This window comes from Juglans microcarpa x Juglans regia, chromosome 2D (genome assembly GCF_004785595.1).
Source record: "Juglans microcarpa x Juglans regia isolate MS1-56 chromosome 2D, Jm3101_v1.0, whole genome shotgun sequence".
NCBI lineage: Eukaryota > Viridiplantae > Streptophyta > Magnoliopsida > Fagales > Juglandaceae > Juglans > Juglans microcarpa x Juglans regia.
In genome coordinates, this window is record NC_054596.1 from 42,285,799 (window position 1) to 42,303,148 (window position 17,350).

Sequence of the window (17,350 nt, forward strand, 5' to 3'; positions counted from 1 at the left end):
TGCGCTGTGAAACTGCGTCGACCTTCCCGGACAGTGGAGAAAAAATCTTGTTTCTTATCCTTAGTACATGCTTCTATGGCCTTGGCCAGCCGCTGCACTGTTGTCGAACCCACAACCAACTTAGATATCACCCTTCGACTCCTTTTAGTAATTGCCAACATGTTCCCCTCCTTTACCAGTGTAAGGATTTAGATTCTATGGCCAACTCCATAAAAGAACCCATACTGACCCACTCCCCTTCTTCAACAACCATTCATCATCTCAGAGAAACCAGATTAGAAATCCGTTGGGAGCTGCAAGCACTGCGAAGTTGTGGACTCCAGGTCGTGCTCACTACAAGCACTGCAAAGTTGTTTCCAGCTGCAAATCGTGCTCATAGAAGACGCCGGAGCACTCGCCGGAGCCTTCAGGGTCGACAGCACGACCAACGGAGCCGTCGGGAGGATCGCCGGAGTACTCTGAGAGGCAATACAGCGATATCTAAGATGTTGAACCGACGCCGGACAGCCCTCAACAAAGTCGCCGAGGTCCGTCGGCTTTATCTGTGCCGACGGTGCGGTGTGTCTCGCCGGCAAAGGGTGGGTGGCGGCAGATCTGGTTCCTTAGTGTTTTCGCGCTTCATATTGTTTTTTCTCTCCTCTGGACCGACGCTGGACGGCCCTCAGGGAAGTCGCCGGGGCCCGTTGGCTTTGTCTGTGACGACGGTGAGAGGTCACTCGCCGGCAAGGGTGGCGGCGGCTTCCTTGGGGTCTTACGTACGAGAGAGTTTTCCTTACATACGGAGAGAGTTTTCCTTCTCGGAATTCCACAATATGTCACCACAATATGTTTCCTCTAAAACCTTAAGCTATTCTCCACAATTTTTTATTGAGGACATCCATGCCTTTGGTGAAAACTTGGAAGCCTTCGATTCAAACTCTTTTTGTACAGTTCATAAACATAATGCAAAAAATAGTTCATGTCTACACCAGTTATGACAGAAAGTACTCTTTTTTTTATACAAATTTCATGAGTAATGTAAAACACATAACTGAGGTTGTTTTCATATTTCTTTTCAAAACATCACATGCATATTTTCATAAATCAACCTCAGTCCATTTTTTTTTCTTTTATGTAAAGTCTAGCATAAGAACCCCGCTTACCTGGACTTTTAACTTCTCTGAATTTCCTTACAACAGTGTCAAAACGTTGTCAATCGTCACCTATAAAATAATCACGTAACTTGAGTAAATTTTCAGTTGTACGTAACTATTTAATTAAGCACACACTTTCTAATTAAAACCCGAAATGCCTAAATAACCTAGACTTTATTTACTTAAAATCATAACCAAAAAAAAAAAAAAAACATCATCACTCCCCAAATACTATGATTTTCACATAATTTCACATATTAATTGATTAAACTCTAAATATATTCTCCGCCCCCCCAATAATCTAATTTTCTTAGTCTTATCACAATAATATCATCATAACTATAATAATAGTTTTATCACAATCCAACTGAGGCCCACTGTAAAAACCATGTCCATCCTAAAATACAAGTTCAAAACACCGTAGCTTGTAACTAAAGGGGTATAAGTGTAATTTCATCTCAAAAAGTTCCTCATAAAATGGGATGATGGTGAGACCAATGTTTTGAATACAGTATCGGAAGCCGTACCGGTCAAGGCACTGGAATGAAATATTTCGGTATCGGTACCGTTTCGTGTACCGTTTCGGGATAGTCGATATATAAATAAATTATATATATAAATATATATAAATTATATTCCAAAATAATAGTCTATATATGAATAAATTATATATAAATACATATATATATAAATTATAAATAGCCTAGTCTGAATTGGGGGTCAAAAAATAAGCTTGTAGTTTGAAAAAATGAAAAAAAAAAAAATTGAAGGCCTAAATATCGGCCGGTACCGGCCGAAATATAGGCCAGTATAGGCTGAAATTGAGGCCCGGCCGGTATTTGGGCTGGTCCGAAACGTGTAGGGTACCTGTACCGGCCCAGCGGCCGGTACGGAAAATTTCGGCCGTACCGGCCGGTACAGTACGAAATTCAAAACAGTGGGTGAGACAGAGACTCATCGAGAAGGGACCATGTGACGGACTCACCATGGGCGAAGTAACGAGAGGCGGGCAGGTGGCTGGGCGCAGCGGCAGAGCACTGAGAGAGAGAGAGAGAGAGAGAGAGAGAGAGAGAGAGAGAGAGAACACGGCGTGAGGAAGAAGGAAGCTCACCGTGAGACAGCGAGGAGGAGTGCGACAATCTGGGGTGATTGGATGGTTTTGGCGACAGTTTTTGTGTGGTTTCCGACGTGTTTTGATCTTGGTGATGGTAGTTTGCAGTGGCTCACGGTGGAGAAGTAGGTGCTCTATTTTGAGGAGCAAAAATATAGATGACTTTGGTTCTCTATGTAGGTGGCTATTGGTTTCACGTTGGCTGGGCAGTGGTGCTTTCACACGGTTGGTTTCACGACAATTGGGTATGTTGCGATTTTCCCTTGCGGCTAAGGTTGTGCAGGGGGCTTGTCGTGTGGGGTTGTTGTGCGATGGTGGTTGGCAACAACTGAGATTCACGGATTGCCCATGGGTTGGGCAGTGCTTGGTGGTTCTTGCTACATGGTTGACAACTTAAAAGGGAAACTTCCGTGACTGGCGTGGAGGAATTTTGGTGTGGAATGGCTCTCGATGGTTGGCTTATGATAGTGTTGTGGAGGAGTAAGGTGCTTCTGTAACGCCCCAATGGAAGGTCCAAACCATATGGCCTATACTCTAAAAGGACTAGTCAATGATACAATTGGAGCCCAATTAGAGCCTTATAAAGAGCAAGAACTTTTCTTTTCCAAGCAATGTGAGATCTCATTCATTACCTACCCTTATCCTTATCATATGGAATATCACAATCTCCCCCCCTTAAATTCCAGAAGTCCTCGTCAGGTCTGTCCGTTGTAGGTGGCACGGCTCGAGTTCTACATTTCTAGTTGAGATAGACTCTGATACCATTTGCAACGCTCCAATGGAACCTTATAAAGAGTAAGAACTTTTCCTTCTTAAGCAATGTGGGATCCCATTCACCACCTACCCTTATCCTTATCGTATGGGGTATTACAATCTCCCCCCCTTAAATTCTCGATGTCCTAGTCGGGCTTGTCCATTGTAGGTGGCACGGCTCAAGTCCCACATTTCTGGTTGGGATAGGCTTTGATATTATTTGTAACGTCCTAATGGAAGACCCAAACCACATGATCTATACTCCAAAAGGACTCAATGATACAATTGGAGCCCCATTGGAATCTTATAAAATGCAATAATTTTTTTTTCCCAAGTAATGTGGGATCCTATTCACTACTTACCCTTATCCTTATCATATGAGATATCACAATCTCCCCCCTCTTAAATTCCCGACATCTTCGTCGGGCCTGTCAGTTGTAGGTGGCACGGCTCAAGTCCCACATTTTTTGTTTGGATAGACTTTGATACCATTTGTAATACTCCAATGGAAGGCTCAAATCACATGGCCTATAATCCAAAAGAACTAGTCAATGATATAATTGGAGCCCCATTGGAACCTTATAAAGAGCAAGAACTTTTCCTTCCCAAGCAATGTGAGATCCCATTCACCACCTACCATTATCCTTATCATATGGGGTATTACAATTCCCACCCCCCTCTATTAAATTCCCGACGTCCTCGTTGGGTCTGTCCGTTATAAGTGGCACGGCTCAAGTCCCACATTTCTGGTTGGGATAAGCTCTGATACCATTTGTAATGCTTCAATGCAAGGTCCAAACCACATGACATATACTCTAAAATGACTAGTTAATGATACAATTGGAGCCCCATTGGATCCTTATAAAGAGAGAACTTTTCATTCCCAAGTAATGTGGAATCTCATTCACCACCTATCTTTATCCTTATAATATGGGGTATCACAGGTTCCCTACCAGTTTGGCTTTCTAGCTGGCAACGTGGGTTGGCACTCAGAGAGATTGAGCGCGGGAGGGAGGATCACGGTGGTTGTGTGGGGCGTTGGTCTTCACCCGTGGTGCACAACAACTTCAATGTCTATCAGTTTGTGATGGTCTCATTGTGTAGTGGCATGGGTCTTCATGGGTTGGGGAGCAAGTGCAATGCAATAACAACGGTCTGCCGTGGGAAAAATGTGTGCGACGTGGGGCTGCTGTGAAACTGAAAAACCCTAGATTTGATGAGGAAGGAATTTACATGCACGGGTTTAAATATGTAGAAGGCAGTCAGCTCAAGGAATTTAAACGTGAATGGTACTCTAAAATTGCAATCCTAGCGTGCTTGAAATTGGACACGCTTATGGGCTTGGACTTCATAACTAATCTGGGCCATAATCCTCATGTCCAAAATAAATCCATCATCCAATAATATCTTCGGGCCTTCAGAAAAATTCTTGGGCCAAATTCTAATTATTTAGTCCCACTTGCTCTGTGCATTATTTATTGGGCTTTTGTCCAATCATTGAGCCCAATGAGACTCTTATAATTTACCATAAAAACTTATGGGTCCGGGGTCTTTCCAAAATTACCCGACTAATCTAATTTGGGCTTCTATAAGTATTGGCCTATTGATATTCTCCAAAATCATCAACTACACCTTAGTGATTTTTGAAAAAATAAAATATTGGCCTATGGGCCTAACTAAGTTTCAATAAATAATAACTTGTGGGCTTATTTAATATGGCCCATTGAACCTATTTTAAGCCCAAAAGTTTATCCATCTTTCATCCAATCATCCCAAATAAATTTCGAGTCTGGTCGTCACATGTTGGGAGGATGATGATTAGAAGGATCATGAATAGCATGTTTCTATTTAGCCAAAGCACATTTTCATTTCCTATTGACTTTAGATTTTTTTCCAGCTGTCCCGAACTTTGATGTATTTGGGAATTGTTTTTAATGATGTCTCCAAATTTTCCCAAGTTCAGAGGAATCAGTTGATGCATGTTGTTTCAAACTTTTCTATTTTTGTTGTTGATAATTACTTTAATAGATTCATGTGCTGCAAATTCCCCTGGTATATATGCATATATATGTTACTTTAGACATATATGCATATATATATTTTCTGTTTTTGACTTCCATTGATTGTTATTATTATTTTTTTGATAAGTAAGAAGAGTTTATTAATCCACATAATTAGGCAAGGCCCAAGTACACGGGAAGTATACAGGAGATGAACCTATTACAAGCTAAACGCTGTGAAAAACAGCATAAAAGTCATTAAAACCTCCAAACAGCTGCGATTTGACGATTCTCCATTGATTATTTAATTATTCATTATTGTCTTTGGTGTCCTTTTTCAGAAATTAATGTTTTAATATCATAGATCTTCTCTCTTTTCTTTTACTTGCAAAAAATATGATAAATCTTTTTAATTCCAGGACCAAGACGACAATAATCATATGGCGTATTGGTTATCAAATACCTCTACTTTATTGTTCTTGCTCCAGAGAAGCCTGAAGGGTGCTGGTGTGAGTGGTGCAACTCCACATCGAAAACCTCCTGCTCCGACATCCCTCTTTGGGAGGATGACCATGGTACTAGATTCTAGCATTCATTCTGTTTCAGTTTTTCATTTTGGTTGACGAAAATGATATGTACTTATGACTCCTTTTGTTCCTCAATGTAATATGATGTGGAAATTCAATTCCAGGGGTTTCGCTCGTCCCCTTCTTCTGCCAATCTTCCTGTTGCTGGACTTGATGTAGTACGTCAGGTAGAGGCTAAATATCCAGCTTTGCTTTTCAAGCAGCAGCTCACAGCCTATGTGGAGAAAATATACGGAATTATTCGAGACAACTTGAAGAAGGAGTTATCATCTTTGCTTGCTTTATGTATTCAGGTACTTTGAGCTTCATATTAACTCTATTTAACTTAGCCCTGTGGATATGCAGCCAACATGGGGGTGGCTAAACTTTTGTTGGCCATGATGCCTTTTCCCTGCATAAAGTTGATTAATTGCCTCATAAAAGCATTGGCTTTAGGGTGTCTTACCGTGTTCCATTTCTTATCTGTAATGTGGGTATAGGCACCAAGAACATCCAAGGGAGTACTAAGATCTGGGCGGTCCTTTGGGAAAGATTCTCCAACAACTCACTGGCAGAGCATCATTGAAAGCCTCAATGCTATCCTTAATACACTGAAAGAAAATTCTGTATGGAAATTCATTATGTTTTTTAACAACTATGTTTTTCCCAAAATTTGAGTAATGTCAAACTCTATTTTTCTTCTTTTTAATGCAAAGAAATGATTATATTTGTTTTCAGGTGCCTCCAATTCTTGTCCAGAAGATCTTCACTCAAACTTTCTCATATATAAACGTACAACTCTTTAATAGGTAGGTAATTATATTATTCTAGTTAGATATTACTCATGCATACATCTTGTGTACCTGGGCTATGCCTTTTTCCTTGCTAAAAAAATTTCTTGATTAATCACAAAATTGTTTTTGCAGCCTTCTTCTGCGTCGTGAGTGTTGTACATTCAGCAATGGGGAATATGTTAAAGCTGGGTTGGCTGACTTGGAGCAATGGTGCTGCCAAGCAAAAGAACAGGTAAACTTTTTCTTTTTCATCTCCTTGATTTAATAATGATGTGTTTCATGTTGGCTACATGTCTCTGTGTACTTATATCTTATCTATTGAACACTTTGTTTGTGATATGCATACATAATTTTCATTAGTTTCATGACTTGATTGATTTCCTTGAATTGCAGTATGCAGGCTTATCATGGGATGAACTTAAGCACATAAGACAGGCTGTTGGATTCTTGGTATGTGTGTTGAAACACCCTTTGAAATTGAAAATAATGTGATCCTCCATGGTCTTTTCCCCAATCACTATTGAATGCTATGATATATTGAATCTTTCTTAATTATTAAAGGAGTTGTTACAGTCCATCTTATTTTAGAAATTCCTTTAGGGCCTAACTTTCACGATTTTCTTGTTACTATTTCTTCCTTCTCTTAACTCGGTGTTTGTCTTGTATACATCCAGTGTACTTGAGCTTTGCCTTGTCTTCTATTAATAAGATTTTGCTTATTAAAAATTCAATCCTATTTTTTTAGAAATTCTGTTATTTCAGTTTATAAGTGATTTTAATTGCTAGAGAACGGTATGGATTATAACAAATCCTTACGATGCCAAGAGATACTTCAATCACTATGATGCCAAGGAAATAATATATGTCTCATCTTTTATGGTCTTAAATTGATGATTAAATCAAATATCAGCATTATTTTGAAAAAACGGTGGAAAATGGTACCATCATTTTGTATTTTTTGGAACTCAGAAATTATTTTTTTGACAAGTCAATTTTATTGAAACTACTTATAAAAAAAAAGTCAATTTTATTGAAACGACTTGTAAAAAAAAAGTCAATTTTATTGAAACTACTATGGGGCGCAAGCCAAGTACACAAGGGGCATACAAGAGAGAGCATCCAACTAGGAAACAGAGGAAGGGTAATGAAGTTCTCACCATTCAACGCTAAGGTAATTCTAGGGGCTGCTTCATGCAACTGGCAGAGTTTGGGAATGGTAGGAGGAGGGGTTTTTTGGTGATCCCTGAAGGTTCGAATGGCAATGGATGGGCAGGATTTGTTTATTACATTTGGATGTTAGTTGGCTTCAAAGTCCACCCTGTTTTTGAGTATGCAATCAGAGTGCAGGAACACCACCCTCAACACTCTCTAACTAGGCAAGAAGGGGGGGATCGGTAGAGGGAGGTCCTTCCCTCCCAGTGGTGCCTCGTATGCTTCGGTTTTGAGGTCACCGACGTGTTCTCTGGCAAATAGCGGTTCTGCTTTGGAGGTAGGCAAGAACCGGGATATGCGTAAGCGTTAAGGGGTAAGTTGTTAGAAGGTGACAATGGCCGTAGGCTTGCTCCACCAATGAACAATTTTCATTTTGTGCACTCTGACATGGGTGGTGGGAAGTACTCTGATGAGCACTCGAAGGTGGGAGAAGTGGAAGGTGTACTCTGATGGGCTGTCAGAGCTCAGCTGTCGGGATTCATGGAGGAGGTTAGAGATCTGATGATTAAGTTTATTTGGGTTTGGGCCTGGTTATGGGTTTGGGTCGTGTGTTGCTTGGGTCTTTGGAGAAGCCTAAAAGAAACACAAGCTGTGTTGATGGGCCAGATAAGTAATAATAAGTTGAAAGGAACAAAGCCTGTTGGGCTGGGCCCGAATTCTGAGGGGTCGACTCTTAGCCCTATCCATTCTGAGTGGCGGGTCAAAGTAAACCCAGACCGTGTTGATGGGCCGACCCCTAGTAGCAATCAGTTGAAAGGGCCGAAATCTGGTGGGTTGAGCCCAAATACTGGGGGGCCAATTTGTCTATCTTAGGATGTTTAGGCCTCATTTGTTTTCACAACTCCTCTCAACTCATCTAATCATTACAACTTTCCCAAATTTCCATACAAAATAAAATAAACAATTCAACTTTTTCAAATCTATCTTTTACAGTAGTTTTCGGCTATTGTACTGAAGGGTGAGAATGTCCATGAGTTTTTATTCTTTTCAGCTCACTAGAATGTAATTAGGTCTCACTTTCTATACTTCCTGTGTACTTGGGCATTGCCTAGTTTCATTCTCTTCAATAAAGATTCTTACTTATAAAAAAAAAAAAAAAAAACTTTTTCAAATCCCAAAACAAAAATAATATTAAAAAAATATATTTTAACAATATTTTATTCAACTTTTAACTTTAATTTCAATTCATCTCATCTCATCTCATCTCATCTGCGAATACAAACGAGGCCTTAGTCTGAGGGGAGGGCCGTTTTGCCTATCTCGGGCTTGAGGACTTCACGCTTGCCAGTGGTTGCTCCGGGCACCTTGTTGTCGCAATAGAAAGAGTCACCGGCTGCCGCTGACGCTCCAGTTCCAAATATGGCACAGCTTTTGGTCCCGATAGGGGTGCAAAGCTGTGATGAGATCTCAACGGCTCCGACTGGGTTGGCTTGGATTGAAGCTTCTGCTTGTCCTCAGGCTGTCGACAGCTCACCGGTAGCACAAAATGGGTAGTCGATTGCCGACGACCTTCCGGTTCTCAACGAGGAGCAGATTTCGACCTTCACAGGAGTAAACAACTGCAAAGAGGTGTTGGTCTCAGTTGGGTTGGCTCAGATTGGAGCTTTTGTCTGTCCTCAAGGCAACGATGGTCACTCACAGCCTTATGACTGCCCTCAATCATCTTATGTTGCCACTACAGCCGTGGGGTCACTTTTAGTTGCAGATGAAGTTCCTTTTAGGGTCTTGTGTACTTTGGAAGAAGAAGATGGGGCTCTTTCGAATGATGAAAGGCTCTTAGATGATGTGTCATTGGATGGGTCTGAATTGTAGTTGGTTTGTAAGGAGTCCGGGGTTGGTGCTTCTTTAAATGAACTGGAGGATTCTGGGGATGAGCCTAGCCCTCTCTGTTCTTTGCCTCCAATGCCTCTATGGGCTGGTTTACACTCAGACTTGGTACTTCAAAAGGTAGATGAAATTCGCAATTGTGTAGGGATTTCTTGTGAAGGTTTCGAGAATCAATTTAAAGCTCTCCTTATTGCTATTGAAGCAGGACAGCCACTTTTAGCTAGATTCGCTTCTAAAAAAGAAAGGGAGCTTAAGGCCCGATTTGGATACAAAAGTCCACCCAACTCATTTCATTTAATCATTACAAATTTTTCAAATTTTTACACAAAATATAATAAACAATTCAATTTTTTTAAATCCCAAAACATAATAATATTAAAAAATAATATTCTAACAATATTTTATTCAACTTTCAACTTTCATTTCAACTCATTATCCAAACCTCCCCTAAGATACTTTCTTGTTCTATCAATTATGATGCAAGGGAAGGAAGTGCTAGTAGGGGGAGGCACAATGATAGGTCGAATCCTGGTGTCTTATGTAGCCTAAGATTCTTTCATGGAATGTTTGGGGGCTGAACGACTTGAGTAAGCGCCTCCGGGTGAAGAATCTAATCCGGAAATGGAAGGTTGATGTAATTTGTTTGCATGAGACTGAGTTGAAGATTGTTGATAGGAATATAATAAGAAGTTTGTGGGGTTGCTCTTACACGGGATGGGTCTCTCTTGCTTCCTAGGGAGCCTCGGGAGGTATTATAGTGATGTGGGTTAAGAGAGAAGTTAATTTGGTGGAGGAGTACGTCGGTAAATTTTTGGTGGCTTGTTCTTTCATGAATGTGGATGATGGTTTTGGGTGGGGCTTTGCTAGAGTATATGGGCCTAATGTCGACAGTAATAGAAGGCTTTTTTGGGATGAGATTGCAGGTTTGTGCAGTTGGTGAGATTGCAGGTTAGACCAAGTGAAGTCTCCTCCAGCCAAAGGTAGATCAACTAAATCCAGCTCAAAAATAAATGTTGAGAAGTCAGCCATCATTTGCAACCGTAGACATTTTACTCATGGTATTGAGGACTTCTTGTTCAGATAATCCATCAATATTTCATTCGTAAATTTTGTTAGCAAAATAAGAAGACTTGAGTTTGAAATTTTTTTTTCTTCAAATTATAAATCAGGAGGTGTCCTTTGTCTTAGTGGCTGATAACATGGACATTTCCGCTGGTTCTCTTCAATGGTCTGTGAGGTTTATTATAGCTGTCCAGGATTGGGAGTTGGGAGATATCATAGAATTTTACAGTGCATTATATGCACTGAACTTAAAAGCCGAAGGGGAGGACAGGTTGCTTTGGATTCATTCGGGAGCAAGAACTTCTTGGTCAGATCCTTTTATAAGGTTATGTCGCCCCATTCTTCTATTGTTTTTCCTTGGAAGAGCATTTGGAGGAGTAAAATTCCGCTTAAGGTTGCTTTCTTTGGCTGGTTGGCTCTCATGGGAAAATTTTGACTATTGATTAGTTGAGAGCATCGGTCTTGTTATAATGGATTGGTGCTTTATGTGTAAAAAAAAATGGAGAAATAGTGGATCATCTTTTGCTTCTCTGTGAGGTGGTTAAGGCTTTATGGGATGAAATCTTTACTAGGCTTGGTATTGCCTGGGTCATGCCTAGGAGGGTGGTCGACTTACTGTCATGTTGGAGAGAAATTCAGGGCAATCGTCTAATCGCGGCTGTTTGGAAGATGGTGCCTCCATGCAATGCGGTGTACTTGGAATGAAAGGAATGGTTGCTGTTTTGATAATAGGGAAAGTTCGATGTGAGGGTTTAGGGACTTTCTCTTTCATATATTGTTACTTTGGGCTTCGGCGATTGTATTGAATGAGATTGGTTTTCATGACTTTTATGCTGATTTTCACAACGCTTAGCTTGTAATTAGGTTCATCCCTTGTATACTTCCTGTGTATCTGGGCCATGCCTAATTATGTGGATTGATAAATTATTCTTATATATATATAAAGAAGATTTATGTGGTCACAGATTAGTTTTGTAGGAATAAAATTTACAAAAACTAAACATTTTTTTATTGGAATAAACTTTTTTTAGTTTTAAATTGTTGCATTCCCTCAAGAATGCTTTAATATATCTATTATTACGTATAGAGAAATAATAATGATTCCAAAGGCAAACTATAGTAAAAACATTAGAACGTGAGGTAGTATCATGGCATTATTATCTTTACTGAGAATTCAATTGGCTACTATTTTTCTTGGATAATATATGGTATGTTACTTAATTACCACTATACTGCACGACAACCATGTCTGGCTTTTTTTTTTTTTTTTTTAAATTGGCATCGGGTGTCCAAGAACAAAGTTCCAACTAATCTTAAGGGTGCACAGGTCAAGGAGTTTCTTGCAAGTGCACTTCGGATAATTAAAGGAAAAATCTCCCCAGTCCGATGGCCCCAGAAATTATTTGCACCCAAAAGGATTCGAACTTTAGACCTAGAGTGAGCATACCACGGAGACCAAGGTCCTTACCACTTGAGCCAACTCCCTAGGGATGTCTAACCTTGTCATGTCTGAAGGGATTACCTGGCTATCATTGTTGTGGGCTTGTCAATATGTTCAAATTTTAGGAGGGTATTTGGGTAATTTAAAGGAAGAAAGAGAGTAACTTCCAGTTTTGTAGGCTGTGGGGTCTCTAGTTTATGCAGAAAGGGGAGAAAGGATATTTTAAGCTTTGTTGCATATTCTTGGTATTTTGGGTGACAAAGTATGTATTAATGTCAATATGTTTGACTCTATTGACTATACATGATATAATCTGAGTTTTTTTTTTTTATATGGTTTACCCTAGGTACATTGAGTATTGCACTGTTCCCAAAGTTATATTGATGCTTGTTTGTCTTTGTATATATTTTTGTCTGCGTTTGACTTGTCAATTGTTAAACCAAGTTGTTTAATTGAATAAAAAGTGTGTCCTGTAACACCAATGTCATTCAGCTTGGCCAAATAGAAAATTAAATTGTTACTGTGATGCCATAACTTTTGTTCATACTACACCATTTCATGAAAACTGATCCCAGACCCTTTTCAGGCACTACTTCTCTACTATATCTTATAATTTCCTTTCACGTTGTACTGAAAGGCATGTTGCACAAATATTATAAATTGATTTTTTTTTTTTATAATTAGTAAGAATTTTATTAACAAGAATAGGCACAGCCCAAGTACACAGGAAGTACACAAATATTATAAATTGTGTGGCCGCTTTTACTAGATGTTATCATTTTCTAAGTTTTTCTCACTTAAATAGTGGTAGTTCTAGTGCTATATTGCTCACTTGATTTTCATTGATTTATCTACAGGTCATACATCAGAAATATAGAATTTCGTACGATGAAATCACCAATGACCTCTGCCCTGTAAGTCTCTGTTTCTCTGTCTCTTAAGCATGCTGCTAAGAATTAGGCCATGTTTGGGAAGTGAGATGAGTTGAGACCGTCTCATCTCATCTCAAAATTTCTTATAATTTCTTTTCCAAACATTACTTAAACACAAAACACTTTTCAATTCCAAATCTTCAACTTTTTCACTTAATCATTAAAACTTTTCCAAATTTCTAAACAAAACACAAAAAACAATACTACTTTTTCAAATTTCAAAACAAAAATAATATTCGAATAGTTTTTTAACTTTATAATATTTTTATTCAATTTTTTCTCGCTCTTTTCCCAAAACCAATAAAACATTTTAACTCAAACCATTTCACTACTATTCACAAATCATTTCCCTACTATTTATAGCATTCTCATCTCATCTCATTACCTAAGCATGCCTTAATTCACAGCATGACAGCCTTGAGTATATAAGAAGTATAGAAGCATAACTTACTGAATAGATAACAAATAACTGTTTAAGAAAAGAGACCAAATACCTTCTGAGGCCCTTTTTAATGCTGGCACATCTTTTTATCTTTTTGTTACCTACATAAAAATAAGATACAAATACCTGGCTTAACAACTTAACCGATATATCTTTCTCGGGGGGGGGGGGGGGGGGGGGGGATATACACATGCAAGTATACAAACCAGCAATGGTCATTTTGTTCATGTTAGCACCAGATGACGACATTTTATATATGTCAACAGCAAAAAAGAAAAATGACCAAATCTCTCTCTCTCTCTCTGTGTGACGTGGCTCTGCCTTTTCAGATCCTAAGTGTTCAGCAGCTGTATAGAATCTGTACTCTCTACTGGGATGACAATTACAATACTCGAAGTGTATCTCCAGATGTAAGTTTGTCCATAAGAATCTGTGTAATGTGAGTGGTTCTTAATCTTATTAAGTGAATTTGATTGCTGAGCAGCCACACTTTTATTCTCTCAACAGGTCATTGCCAGCATGAGGGTACTTATGACAGAGGACTCCAACAATGCTGCGAGCAATTCCTTCTTGTTGGATGACAATTCTGGGTGAGATTTCTCATCCGTTTAGATCTGCCCTGTGGGAATCTAGATAGAGTAGATCCATAAAATGGCTACAGAGATTCCTATGAAACTTGTGTTTGGAGCTTGATAATTTTGTGACAACTGGAAAAAAGAGTGTTATCTTAAAAAAGTGTTATATAACCTGAAATTAAGCAACTTTTTATTTTTCTTGGAAAAAAAAAGATTCATGAGATGTTCTTCCCCCACAAAATGAACCAAAGGCCAAGCATATGTTCTGGTTATGTATGATGTTTATTTATACACAACTTATAAAAAATGTCTATTTATACACTCGTTTCCTGTTTTTGTTTTAACTTTTAGTTATCTTATTCTAGATGTTTCATTTATCTATGATCATTTCACATTTTTTTTATAGAAGGATGCCATAGATACCATTATGGTACTTTCTTCCTTCTACAGTAATATTATTGTTTAAAAGATTGATCTTTTCCATTAGAACAAATGAAGCAATATTAAAAATTACCATTTTGAATATTAACTAATCCGCACATCTCATCTGAATACAGCATCCCCTTCTCGGTTGATGACCTCTCGACTTCATTGCTAGAGAAGGATTTCTCGGATGTCAAACCATCAGATGAACTTCTTGAGAACCCAGCCTTCCAATTTTTACTCGAGTAAGGCTAAGGAAGCTCAAGCATACTTTTCTTGTGTTTCATCATAGTAGGTGCACATTTAGTTTCTCTGGTCATTGCAGTGGTGGTTGTAAATCCTTTATCCTTTTCTTCCATTGTCTCTCTTTTATTTTACCCTATTTTGGTGCCCCACATGAAATTATTTTTTCATTCATTTATTTTGGCATTCAAATTGTAAATTTTTTTTCTATAGTTGAAAGGGGCGGTGATGATGTATCTCAGTTTTTTTGGTTGTGTGCATTGTGTTGTAGTAGATGGTTTTGTTTCTCTGCCATTGGGCAGATTTTTTTTATTTTTTATTTTTTATTTTTATAGGGTGTTTAGGAGACTGCTTTGGTGGCTGAGATATCTCTCTCTCCACCCAGATTTTCGTTGTATGAAAGAAACAAAATTTAATGAACAGAAATGCAGAGAATATGTGATTTATTTGGTAAGATATTATTACAATCTATATACCTTTTTTGAGATGTTTTGTTATTGGCAATTTCTTCATCATTTCAATCAAATTGGAGTGAATTGTTTGGGTCCATAAAAAAAAGCTTTTCAACTGAAATGAATGGAAAAGTAGCAGCAGCATTGAGAAAGGATGCAAAATGTTTCTAGACAGAATTGAGATCTGGCTTTTTGAGGTCTTGTTGGATAAATGGCTACTCTAAGCAGGCTCTTTTAAGTGAGTTATGTATTTGGGGACCCAACTGCATTTTTCAAATCCAATCAAATTTAAGGAACAATAGAATGCAAAATCTTTGTAGAGTTGAGGTTAATTTCATCTTTTTGTTGAACATAAACAAGGAGGAAAATACTTCAACATATTGCACAAAAGTAAACTCACAAATTGATGTGACTTGATGTGATACATCAGATTATAAAGTTACTTTTATTGTAAAATTGATCTAACGGATTCTATGAACCAATGTCAATTTGTAGGTTTATTTTTGTGTAATCTCTTTTTGTTTGTCTGTAGCAGATCTCAAACAACAAAGTGAGAATCTAGACTGCATTAAATGTCCAATGGGATTAGAAAGAAGAGTACTGCTACGGGTTCCAAATTCGGGACCTAAAAAGTTTACCGAATAGTGTAAATTTTTTTCTTCTTTTTTTTTTCATGTATTTTTTTAATCATCATAAATATTTTTTAAAAAAAAATAAAAAATTCACAACATCATTAAAAAATATTTTTTTAATCATTCGGTAAAAAAAAAAAAAAAAAAAAAAAAAAAAAAAAAAAAAATCCCATTTGGTTAACTTTTTGGGTCTCGAATTCGGGACCCAAAGCATTTCTCTAGAAAGAAATAGCCAACAATGACTTTTCTGCACAATAAATGAAGAGTGAAAAGAACTTGAGAAACCAAACTCAAACTCGATTTTGGTTATGCCATCGACATAACTTGAATAGAAAGCGATTGTTAACACTGACTCCCTACGATGCACAATGAATGAATCCATACTAATCTGAAAACCAAACTCAACTTCATGATCTTGAATTTTTGGGCAAAACTACTACATATTAGTATGCTAACCATGAGGAATTCACATGGGACTGACCAATAATACACACCACACCCTTCTCTGCCATAAGAAGTTCCTCACCATGGTTTGGACCATTCGGACCCCTACTCTTAATTGGACCACCCTTTCAATCTTCGAAGCAATACAACTGTATATTTGATCAATCTTGGCGGTCCAGCTGGCGCCATGTGGTACCGTTTGTAGAATTGGCAGTGTTAGATTTTAGATTTTCTTTGGACCCATGTGATACCCATTGTAAAACTGGCAATTTTAGTCAGATTTTAGATTTGCTCATATCCATTTTGGGGTTGATCTCAAGTGTTAATTGGGATCTCTATTTGGTTTCAATGGTTCATTTAATCTCGGTTGGACCATAGATTCCAGGTCGATTCAACTCCATCCTCTCTCTCTTTCTCCCCTCCTAGAGACTGGACCAGCCCACAATCTCTTAGCCATCGTCCTCCACATGCGTGATGCACCTCTTTGCTAATGTTATTGGTTGCAAGCTTGTTTTTTCTAGAGCTCATTCCAGTTGTCAATATGTACAGCTTTTTGGATTTGGACCATGATTGAAGTAGAAGTTTCCATTAATATAGACAGAAAAAAAGGGACCAATGGAACAGACATATGCACGTGTGCTAAGGAATTGTAATAGAGAGTGCAAACATCAAAGAATAAAGGCCTAGATGATGATGGAATTAGTGGTGTTGATTAGGGCATTTCCTATGATTCTAAATATATTGCAAAGTTTTAAATGGCTATGGACATGAATGAAAACTTGTGCAAGTCTATGACTTCCAAAATATATATATATATATATTTTTAATTAGGAAATTAAGGATATGAGAACCCGATTTTTGGATATCTTTTACAAGAGATGAAGATAAACCATTATCAAACAATTTGCCTCGTTTGTTTTTACAGATACGAGGAGATGAGTTGAGATTAAAGTTAAAAGTTGAATAAAATATTGTTAGAATATATTTTTTTAATATTATTTTTATTTTAAGATTTGAAAAAGTTGAATTGTTTATTCTATTTTGTGTAGTAATTTAAAAAAATTTTAATGATTAGATGAGATGAGTTGTGAAAACAAACATAAAAATTAGCTTTTTGCTAAGCCTGTATATATTGACATTATCATTGTCAAATCAACATGTAACTTGACTTTTGTAAATAATTTGTATAGATATAACAGTTCTCTCAATATTATATCGCAGGATGGATTAATTATTGGACAAATCCGAAAATTATATCTAAAAGTCAGACCTAAAGCCAAAATAAACTTAAAAAGCCAAAATAAATAA

General features: G+C 37.9%; 1 protein-coding gene across 1 annotated transcript in view; it reads left to right on the forward strand.

Moving 5' to 3' along the window:
• The window catches only part of LOC121249402 (myosin-6-like), a 40,577-nt gene extending 25,576 nt beyond the window's left edge, over positions 1 to 15,001 (forward strand). Inside the window, 10 exon segments of the mRNA XM_041148111.1 lie at positions 5,417 to 5,572; positions 5,689 to 5,877; positions 6,064 to 6,189; positions 6,302 to 6,372; positions 6,490 to 6,589; positions 6,751 to 6,807; positions 12,757 to 12,813; positions 13,603 to 13,683; positions 13,781 to 13,863; positions 14,406 to 15,001. Coding sequence (XP_041004045.1) covers positions 5,417 to 5,572; positions 5,689 to 5,877; positions 6,064 to 6,189; positions 6,302 to 6,372; positions 6,490 to 6,589; positions 6,751 to 6,807; positions 12,757 to 12,813; positions 13,603 to 13,683; positions 13,781 to 13,863; positions 14,406 to 14,520 — 1,035 coding nt within the window. The 3' untranslated portion in view covers positions 14,521 to 15,001.
• The last annotated feature ends 2,349 nt before the right edge of the window (positions 15,002 to 17,350 follow it).